Below are 11,443 nucleotides of genomic sequence, written 5' to 3'. Positions count from 1 at the left end.
TATTTATTTAGGTTTATACTTCGAATCATTATTTTAAATAAATAATGTTACAAACTTCTAATCTGTCACTAAAATATTGGAATATGACTTAATCGAAATTAAATAATATTTTTTATTTAAATATGGATAATGAGTTTTAAATCATAGAAGTTGAACTACAATCGCCTTAATTTATTAAATTGACCTTGCATTTAAATTTTATTATGCCTCAAAAAGTTAACAAGGATACGTATATTAACTTTCGCGCGTTCCTGAATCCTGACATTGGGATTTGTTAAAACTCCATTAAGTTTTAACAGGATATCACAGCACAAAAAGGAAAATGTCAGTTGCTCATCGCTCTCCGGTAATCCTTCTTCCACCTCTCTTCTTTTTTCGTCACAGATTCTTACAGTTGCACGTTTCTTTTTTCTGGTGATTGGACAATTTCTCGTTCTGCGATTCGGAGTTTATCCATGCATTTCAACGTTTCTTGATTTCTGTTAACTTGTTCTGAGGTTTTTCACTCTTCCTGATGCTATATTATTGTGGAATTCCATTACGAGAACCTAGTTTTTGTCGAATGTTTGTTTGTTTGTTAACTTGTTATTCTCAGCGTGTTACATGTTCGTCTTCGATCCGGTCCTTTTTGTTTGTTCGTGTTTTGAATGCATTGCAATCTGATGAACTCAACTTTTTCCAGACGGTTGCAGTAATAGTTTGTTCTTTTGTGTTCGTTCTGTTTCTGGTTTTATAGAGCTAATAGACTAATTTTCTAATTAGCTAGTTTTTACGAAGTTACTTTGGCAGGACTGTTTTACATCCTGCAGAATAGTTTCTTCTGAACATCGTTTCATTATATCTTGATGCGAGAGTTCTTTTAGGAGTCTACAGGTTATTGTTTATAGTTTATACTCCTTTCTAATTCTGTTTTGCTTAACTTTTATTATTTCTATAAATGATTGTAGTGCTCAATTTTTCTGCAGTGGGAGAAAGATCGTTCTGTTTTAGTTCACTACTTTGTCGTTCATGTTATTTTTTGTAAATCTTATTTGTCATTTCCCCCCTCTTTTCAGCGTCTTAATTTGTTATTGTTTGAGTTTTTTCGAACACAAATTTCTAGAATGTCATTCTTTTATATTTAGTTGCGTGTTCTCCTTCTTGCTGTTTTATTTGATTCTCTAATCCTAAGCTTTTGCTTTCTCATTAGTAAGAGAGGAATGATGGGTATCTTTGGGTATTAGCTCCAAGAAATTCAGATTTGACTCATTTTTCTGATAAACTAGTACGCAAACTTTGAGGAGGTTTAGAGCAAACTCTTCTGTAGCAAAACTTGCCATTAATTGAAGCATATTGCAGGGAGGATCATATGTTGGGAGATCAAGGATCAGTGCATCTCAAAATCGATACTCCGATTCCACACTTTTCAAATCAAGAGCTCAAGGCTCTCCAGGTCCACGTCTTGTTCCGCTTTCTAGGCTTACTGATAGCTTCTTAGATATAACTAACAGTGTCTACTTGGAGGAAGTTCAAAGAGCTTGGGATGCTGATACTACTAGTGTTGATGAGTCATGGGATAGTTTCTCAAGAGAGTATGCGTTCATTGTTGATTGTGAGAGTATATCAGGTTAATGGTCACATGAAATCCAAGTTGGATCCCTTGGGATTGGAAGAAAGGAAAATTCCTGATGAGTTGGACCTTGCCCATAATGGATTCTCGGAAGCTGATCTTGATCGGGATTTTTTTTGGGGGGTGTGGAAAATGTCCGGATTTCTGTCTGAGAGCCGTCCCACTCAGACCCTCAGATCCGTTTTGATCCGTCTTGAGCATGTATATAGTTAGTGAAAGGTAACCATGCCAGACTAAGTAGACAGAATGTTGAAAGAGGCACCTTCAGCCATAGACACACAGTTCTTCAGCCATAGACACACAGTACTGTCCTCTTGATCATGTTATCAACAGGTAATGGAAAAGATATTTACATATTTCACAAGCCATTTCTTTTGCGTTTCCATTTATCATCGATGACAATGCTCCTGCCTGATGCTCCATTTTTGAGCTTGACTTGTGGCTGAAATATGTTCATTGCTTGTTGTGATGGAATGAATACCAAGAAATTCTTGCCTTGTGATTTTGTTTATTGCAATATAGAATTTTACATTACTATGATAGCACTAGAGTATTGTCCTACCGGGGGATATCCTTCTCGTTGTATTCTTGGTTTATGCATTTTGTAAATTTCCTAGCGCTAGTTTGCTGTCCTTTCTCACATTCCAATCCTGTCTGCAGCTCTCTTTCAAGTTTGGCGTTCTTGGATTTGAGTTGGTTATTTAATGGATAACCCCAACGCAATGGTAATGTAGGAAGCTCAATTTGGTGATTATGCTTATGGGGCTCAGGTATATTTGATCAGTTCTTAATTAGAGGAGAATCAAAGTGGCTGCGACAAACAGGACTTGTGGTGATGGCAAGATTGGAGCGTTTTCTTCAGGTATTTCGTTAAAGAATTTCCTTTCCTCTTTACTTCCAGATCAGCACAATCTCTATCCATATTTTTTCTTTCTACTTTACTATTGCGATTGTTGTGAGAATCACCTTCTTTTATGTATGAAAGGTTAACTTGGTGCTTGTGACCTTCCAATATTTTTAATTGTTTAACCCTTTCTAATTATATAAAAGTCTGTTGTGCTTCCCCTCTCTTTTTCAGTTGGCAATTGGCTTGCTGAGTCACTGAAATTTTATGTTCTTCGTGGTTAAAATAGTGCACTGAGATTTTTCGTTTTGGAGTTCTGAAAAATTAGCTTATCTTTTATTACCTCATTGGTGTATTCTTAATTAGGAACCTGCATTTTGGGAGTTGAGTTGGTTTAATTTGGATATTTGGCTGATATAGATTTCATTGAACATTGTGCCAGAAGAGTGATGACAACCCTTTGCTTACACCTGAGATGGATCCTACTCTTAGGAAGCAAATTCAAGAATGCAATTGGCAAGTTGTGAATGCTTCAACTTCAGTTAATTACTTCGATGTTCTGAGGCGTCAAGTGAGTTAATTAATAAGTTATTAAAAAAATTCAAATTTTCTTGAATTGACTTGTTCAGCAGAAACTTTATTCAATTTTACGCTCTATCTCCAGATTCACAGGGAATTTTGAAAACCTCTCATTGTGATGTCTCCCCAGAAACCTTCTTCATCATAAAGATTGTAGATACAATCTATCTTAGTTTGATGATGTAAGAAACCACTCAGGTTTTGACAAGCAGGGGACTAGATTTAAGCGCTTATCAAGGACCAAAATCTGCACTCTGATCGTCAAGAAGGTAACGGGCGTTTGATACTTTGCTCTGGGAAGGCATGCTACATATTTGATGCTTATTTACTTTCAAGTATTACTCAATGGCTTCTTATCGTTGGTAACTTCTAAAGGGAAAAAAATTACTTGTTGAAAACACAGACAAATGGTGACTCCAATATACATCTTACTTGGAAACTGAGACTTACATTAGTAGTTCTTCAGTGTGACCCTATCACGTCTCCCCATTGAAGTCCCTCCGAATTTCTTTAGTAAGCAATTCACAACAAATCCAACGATTAAATGTAAACATTATATTGTCCTAAAACCTGTAATTTCTATGCATTTTTTCTGCATATGTTTTTGTTGAGTAACTTGTTATGGGAGGCTGTATGCAGTCTCGGTGCATTCTGCTCAATGCAATAAAATTACTCATCAACGTAAATTTGTTAGAAAATAATTCTCATTCTTAGCCGTTCTCACCAAAAGTTATAATTTGTATCTGCTGTTCGGATTTCTTGACAAACAAAAACTATATTCTCATATTCTGATTTGCATCTGCTGTTTGGATACTACAACTTCTTTAATCTCTCATATTCTTGAAAGCAGTGCTGAGGTAAGACTTCTTTTTTTGAATTTATTTTGCAGATGCAGACCCACTTCCATTACTTAATGTTGTTTTTCATGCACTTTATCAGGGCTATATGTCGTTTTCATCCACACAAAATACCTACCTGTTAATTGTAATGGGATGATTTGATAATGATGTTTTGTTATCTACAGCTCCATTTAGAGAGTCTGAGATGGATTGCAATTATAAAGGCCTTCTACGCTTTCATCAGAATTGGAATTTCCACAGAATGCCTGAGGAATCACACGTCCCCTTGTGGAAGCTGAGAGGGATTGCATTTTTAATTTTCAATGCTCATATTTTCATTTTCTCCTCTCTTTAATTAGGTGATAAATAGAAATGAACTGTATCTGTTCTCTTATTATATTGATTTTTGACTTCGCCAGAAATTTCTGATTCCACAGCGGCACTTTCTCCACTCAAAGGCTAATTTGGGATCAACTTGCACGGTAAGTATAAAGAATCTTCATGTCTGTAATATTTATGTTCTCACACTAAGCCAAAAGGAAAATTGCTTGCTTCACTGTAGAAGATGATCTTTCACTTCACCTATTGCCCTGCTACTGTTCTTTGTTGGGGGGTTTTGGGATCTTATATTGTAGAGTATCCATTTATTTATAATCTATAATATTGGAGCATCTTGTTTGTTTATTTTTAAACTTCAAAAAAGTTTTATCATGTCACCCAATTTTGAATTATTGTTTTATTGAATCATTATCATTGATATGTTTAATGGAATAATGGTCTGACATGTTCGTTCAACTAAGACAATATGAACATGTCATTTCAGTATTTCATTAATAATATTATAAAAATGATTTAATAGAAGCATAATTCAATGGCAAGAGATTTAATTGAAATTATCCAAAGTTTTGAGAGTAACTCCTTTCAAAACTCAAATTGACTGAATTTATAATATAGTTTAGTTGATAATATTTATAAAGGGTTTGAACGTGCATGTGATTTTAGACCTTTTTCTGCCCCTTCTGATTTCTAGAGTTTGAGGATTTCATTGGGATCATTTTAATTGTTTTAAATGATTATTTTTTATTTTTCTTTTCCTCGGAACTGTTCAAATCTGAAGATTTAAAACTACCAGAGATTTTTGGTTTGCTTGTTTGTTTTAGTGCTAAAAAGTTGTACATAGGACTCGATTGTACCAAACGGTTAAAATCTTGGTAAGAGTTTGAACAATAATTTTAAGGCATTAGTAACATTTTTAACTTTACTATTTTTACGTATAAATTTCGTTATTTTGTTTTTGTTTCTTTATGTGTTTTCAAAACTCAACCCAAGTTTTGATTTTTTATTTATTTAATTTTTATATATATATTTATTTTTTGTTTGTGAAAAATTTAGCTAAGAATTTAAATATATTTGAGAAAAAAATAAACGAACGGTCTGAAGCTGCTGATTTTAGCTGTCAAGAAATAAACTTTGATTAGACCGTGAGGAAATGGATTAGTTTGGTTTCTTTAACATACTATAGTTTTCCACCAAACTATTTGCCCATTTTTATCTTAAAAAATGAAAAATTGCAGGAAATGATGATATACTAAATGATTTTTTTAATAATTTTATTTTAAAGTAGAATTGCAGGAGATAATGGCAGTGTGGATGCATTTTAAAAATGCAGAAAGAAGTTTCATTTTAGCAGAATATGAGAAAAAGCTAACAAGGTACGAGCTAGTTTATTTTAAAATTTGAGGTTTATCAAATTTTAGGTGGGTTTATCTTAATCATAATATTTGTTAATTTAAAAGTGAACTCAAAATATTTTGATGTTGATCACTTCAATTATGCTGGCTATTTATTTAAAATATTAAATTATCCCTATGTTAAATATTATAGGATTATCCTTGAAATATAGAAGAATAAGTTGGACATATTTCATTTGTACTTTGGTTTCTTTCTTTCATTTTAAATCAAAATTAATGGAGGTAAATTAGGCTATTTAGATGTTATCTTCACTCTACCGAATAAGAAATCTTATGTTTAAATTTTTTATGTGATATTTTGTACTAGTACTTATGGTTTTTATATTAATTTTTTTTAAAAAAATTTCAACTTTATGTCACATTTATTCTCAATAAGCATCGAATGGCCACTTTATTACTAGTTATTAAAAAATACCTAAACAGGGAATTATTTTCAAAATTATATATTCCTATTTTGTTCCTATTTGTAATTTTTATTTGAAAAGTTTAATGATTGTGCCCCTTCATCACAATCTCGATTGAAAATAAATTTAATATACACGAACTTGAATATTTTTTTAAAAATAATTTTGCATTTTTTTAACATTTTCAAATATTATATTTCATTTTTTTTTGTTTATTTCTCCTCTGTTTTAATAAAGAAAATAGAATTGTCTTTTACAATTATTTCTTGCCTTTTGTTATATCTTTTATGTTGAAAAAAGGAATGAAAATGAGCTTGGTAACAATTCCTTTTTTCTTTTTTCTTTTTTTAAATATGAAAAATAAAAAATTTATATCATATTTAGTTTTTAAATATTTTATTATACATTTTATCAGTAAAAAAGGTGATGGAATAACGTTTTTATTCAATGTTTGAAAACAGGAAATTAAAACAAGAAGCGCTACCATTTATTGTTTTGAAAATATGTGTACAATTTTGCAAGTGCTCCTTAACCAAGAAACATGAAAGGTTATTAAATTTTCATGTTTCTTAAAAATTGAAAACAAAAAATAGAAAGCTAGAAAACTAGAAAACTCTCCTCTTTTTTTTTCTTTTTTTTTTTAATTATGCATGCAATTTTTTGTCGTAATTATTCTTTGTGGACAGTTGAGGACAACTCAGTAGTTTAAAATATATCGAAATTCACCTCTTTGTCAAATTCATATACTTTTACCATTACCCACTATATTCAAATACTTGAATTAGATGTGATTCTCAAGAACATATCTATCTCCTACCGTGTTTACCACTCTCCAGATCACAATGTTGATTAAAAGGTGATTTTAATATAATACGATTAGGATGAACCTTTTTTAACACTATTGGCAAATTTCATTTTGATTCCCTTAGTTTATTTAACTGATAATCTCAACTCAAGATAAATGCTTTATCTAGAAGGATATTGATAATCTGATTTAGTATTTCTCCAAAGAAATATAAACTTAAGACAAAGAGGTTATTCCAAGACATCTAATGTTTGATGATGACATAAATCCATTATAAAAAGCATGCTGAAACTTCTGCTTTTGTTGTGAATCTTTCCTATTAACACACACTTAGAGAGAGAGAGAGAGACAGAGAGAGATGGGGCAAGAAGGTCAAATGTTTGAGAAGGTAAAGCCATATTTGGGAGCAATTGCACTAAGATTCGCCTCTGCAGGAATGTCTATTATCTCTAAGGCTGCTCTAAACCAAGGAATGAATCAACTTGTTACCATTGTTTATCGTTACACTATTGGTGCCATTGTTGTTGCTCCTTTTGCCTTTGTCTTGGACAGGTATTATTTTCCTCTCTCTCACTCTCTCTTTATGCTATATTTTGTTAAGCCTTTAATCATCATGACCCCATTTCAATGGCAGGAAAATAAGACCAAAGATGACTCTTAGGATCTTCGGCAAGATCCTTCTACTGGGATTGCTCGAGTAAGAATTCGACCGCAATGTGACTATCCTGCATAACTATTATAATACTGAAACTTAAGCTCCATTTCTCTCTCACAGGCCTGTAATAGCTCAGAGCTTGATTTACTCTGGTACTAAATACACCACTGCAACTTTTGCAACTGCTATGTGCAATATTCTTCCTGCCTTTGCGTTTCTAATGGCTTGGATTTGCAGGTACTTATCTGTACACAAACTCTTAATACACGCACATACATCCATTGTTTTCTCTAATTTATCATCATTATGTTCTGTTTTGAAGAATGGAGAAGGTGAATATTAGAAGATTACGAAGCCAGGCGAAGATTTTAGGCACTTTAGTGACAGTAGGAGGAGCAATGATGATGACTCTTATAAAAGGACCCATGTTGAATTTGCCTTGGACAAAAGAGAACCACATCCCTCACTCTTATTCCACCCTTGCAAACAAGCAAGAACCTGTTAAGGCTGCCATTGTTATTACCATTTCAAGTATCTGTTCCTCAGCCTTCACCATTCTTCTGGTACAACTCCCTTTTGCCAATTGTTATAGCAATAATTTGTCATGATTGAGAGACTAAAATTCTCGTTCCATTGGTTCTTACAGGCGCATACAATAAGATCATACCCCGCTGAGCTTACACTAACAACTTTCATATGCTTGGCTGGAGCTGTGGAAAGTACTATTTTAGCTTTAGCATTTGAATGGAACAATCCAGCTGCATGGGCCTTACATGCAGATTCCATACTCTTAGCTGCCCTCTATGGTGTAAGTTTTCATTTCTCAACTAAATTTTCTCATTTAAAACTAAAACTGAAGCCCATGCCAATGTTGCAGGGAATAATATCTTCTGGAATTGCTTATTATATCCAAGGAGTGGTAGTGAAGCTAAAAGGACCTGTGTTTGTAACTGCATTCAATCCTCTCAGCATGGTCGTAGTTGCTGTGATAAGTTCATTCATATTTTCCGAGAGACTGCGCTTAGGAAGGTAATCTACCTCCGGAATAACATTTTCTCCTCACTTTTTCCTATCTGATATCCTGATCCCATGTTTCTTCTGCAATAACAAATATAAAAGGACACTGTGTTGGGTCCCATGTTGAGGATTGTCTGGAGGGAGTCCCACATTGGCTAATTTAAGGAATAATCATTGATTTATAAATAAGGAATACATCTCGGTTGTTATGAGACTTTTTGGGAAAGCTCAAAGCAGAGCCATAAGTGGACAATATCATACCATTATAGAGATTCGTGATTCCTAACATCCTACCCCACTAATTCGGGTGATAATTAAGGTTTATTTTATTAAACTTACGTTAAGATTCGTAAGTGTTATTTTGAACCGATGCCCTTTATCCAACCAAGAATTTATCGGGTAGATTTGAGTAGGTAGGCAAATGAAATGGGTTTCTACAAAGAAAAGCACTTAGAAATTTCATTTTCAGGGTTATTGGAGCAGCTGTGATAATTACAGGCCTTTACTTGGTTCTGTGGGGCAAGAGCAAAGATCAGCTTCCATTAAAAGTGGGGAATGACGAATTACCAACTTCACACCAAAACTCAGCCACCACAAACCAGCAGCAGCCAAAGCCCTCAGATCAGCAGCTTCTAAAACCGGATGCCCCAACAGCAGCAAGCAACTCCAGTGCTTGAATTATTGGAACTCAGCCCTCCAAAGGAGAAACAATTGATATTATTGGAACTTCCAAGGCATGGTTCCATGAAGCCCAATTGATTCTTTCTTTTTCAAGTGTTTTATTAGAGATTGAATTAAACTTTTCATTTATTAATCCCATTAATGGCCTATCCAGTGCACTTGATCCCAAGTTTGCAACACTTTTTAAGAATGAAAATGGATAAGAAATTGCAGTGGCTGGCTGGCTGGCTGGCTGTGTTCTAAATCCTAGTCACCTCATATTCCCTACCCTCTTTCTTTATTGAAATATGATGTGGATGCAATTTCACAATGGATATCTAATATGGAAATGGAAATATGAGATGGAATACCATTGCAGCAATAAATATAAATTTTCTTTCATTAATTATAGACTTTATTAATCTTCTTCCCACGTCAAATATTGATGTCCGCCAATATGTATTAAAATTGCACTTGCCATCGTCATTTCCTATAAAGATTTACACACACTAACTATCATTTCCAATCTTAATAAATGTTAATAATTTGGTAGATTTTTTTTTTTGTGTAAGAATAAATTAATCCGTCTGTTATCTCTTGAGTATTTTTATTTATGTATGAAGACTCTCCACTCGACGCCATTGGATAATTAAAAAATTAGACATTCGTCGACAATTAAAAAATTAGACATTCGAATTTCGTTGAAGAAAAAAAAACTGGTGAAGAGAGGAGAGAAGGCATTGTGTTGGAAAAAATGAATTGGATTAGGTCACTTTTTGATAGTTTGTATTAAAAAAAAATGGTGGGTAGCTTGAGCCACCATGCAAATGGATGAGGATATAGCTTTTGTTTTTGGTAGAGTTGTAAGCTGCTACGAAAGTTGTATCGACACCATGAAATTTATGGTCATCTATTCAAAAGCATTGATTAAAAATTCAGCGTTATGATTTCTTTATCTTGGGTGTTCTTATATTTTATCAATAACCTAATTAGCTTTGACTTTTCTTTGTACCAAATCAATCCTAGATCCATGCATCTTGCTTTATTTGTTAAGATATACATATAAAATGACTGAATATCATTCCTCAAGCTTTATATCCGTTCATCTAACGTGGGATAAGTCCAATTCTCTGCGTTGCACAGTGTTCCGTACTAGCTCTAATACTATTTGTAATGAATCAAGTTCACAAGTTTTTAAAACGAATCCGCTAGAGAGCGTATTTCATACTCTTATAAAAAAATGTTTTGTTTGTTTCTTTCATTAATTTCTCCTACTTTTCTACCGAAAAAAAAAGCTCACAATTCACTCACCAAATCACTCTCAAAACCTTTCAATGGAGGTTGAAAACATCCTTTTCTGTCACTGCCCACGAAACAACTTCGCGACAGCACCTTTTTCTTTCACTTGCGACAGTGCTGTGGCCGCCTGCAGTGGCACCATGGCACTCCATGTTAAGAATTTTTGGCTTTACCAGGTCCAAAATTTTGCCTTGGCCTAAGTCGAGTGTCACGGTTATACTTGTTTAACGTGTGTTGTCTATAGTCGCATATCGGATGCCCCGATCATGCTTGTCTAAGACGTGTTGTCTATGGCCGCATGCCCATTCCAAACCCATTTTACATGCTTTCTTCCTAGATAGGTTTTTACTATTTCATGTTGTGTCAATATGAGGGTGTATGACAGTTCACCTAAATCACGTCTACTCTCATTGGGACTAAAATGCTCCAAAACATACCATAGGTGATATGACTAGTTTTCTCTTTCTCCTACTCGAGTTATATGTTATCAAAGTCGTTGTTGTTACCTAATCACTTTTAGCTTTATAACATTGCTTTCTTTCAAATTGTTTTTAACGTATTTCCTCGCTCATGTTTTCTAAAATGATTTCTCTCAAACGTGGCTCGACACTCGACAATACACCAACGTTGTCCATAAAGTTTGAATGTCTCATGGCTGACTTGTTCGCTAAGTTAGAACAAATGCCACACAATCATTGTCCTACTGTTGCAAGTGTACGATTGTGACACCGAGCAACACATGCCCACATTCTAATGAACTCCTAGTGATGCTCGGTTCAAACTTAACCTAATCATATTACATAGCATTACCCTTTATTCAAATTTATCATGAAAGGGTGATTTTTGTCGTAATGAACTCTCAAATTCAATTTCCCCACCTCTTTCTTCATGGAAAAATGAGATGGATTTGCATAGTTTCAAAATGGAAATATGAGATGGACAGCATTTCATTTCAAGAGCATGTGGCCTCCATCAATCCAA

The 11,443-nt window shown here is 33.8% G+C and overlaps 1 protein-coding gene and 1 pseudogene across 1 annotated transcript; both read left to right on the top strand.

Moving 5' to 3' along the window:
• The first annotated feature begins 322 nt into the window (after window positions 1–322).
• LOC111460757 lies at window positions 323–7,277 on the top strand (annotated as a pseudogene).
• On the top strand, window positions 6,704–9,496 carry LOC111462214 (WAT1-related protein At2g39510-like). Its single transcript, XM_023105839.1, has 7 exons — window positions 6,704–7,383; window positions 7,466–7,528; window positions 7,607–7,723; window positions 7,809–8,049; window positions 8,133–8,294; window positions 8,364–8,515; window positions 8,973–9,496. The coding sequence occupies exons 1-7, from the start codon at window positions 7,190–7,192 to the stop codon at window positions 9,178–9,180; spliced, it is 1,137 nt and encodes a 378-aa protein (XP_022961607.1). The 5' UTR covers window positions 6,704–7,189; the 3' UTR covers window positions 9,181–9,496.
• The last annotated feature ends 1,947 nt before the right edge of the window (window positions 9,497–11,443 follow it).

This window comes from Cucurbita moschata, unplaced genomic scaffold (genome assembly GCF_002738365.1).
Source record: "Cucurbita moschata cultivar Rifu unplaced genomic scaffold, Cmos_1.0 Cmo_Scf00002, whole genome shotgun sequence".
Lineage (NCBI taxonomy): Eukaryota > Viridiplantae > Streptophyta > Magnoliopsida > Cucurbitales > Cucurbitaceae > Cucurbita > Cucurbita moschata.
Note: the sequence above shows the minus strand (reverse complement) of the source record. Positions and strands in the feature narration are given on the sequence as shown.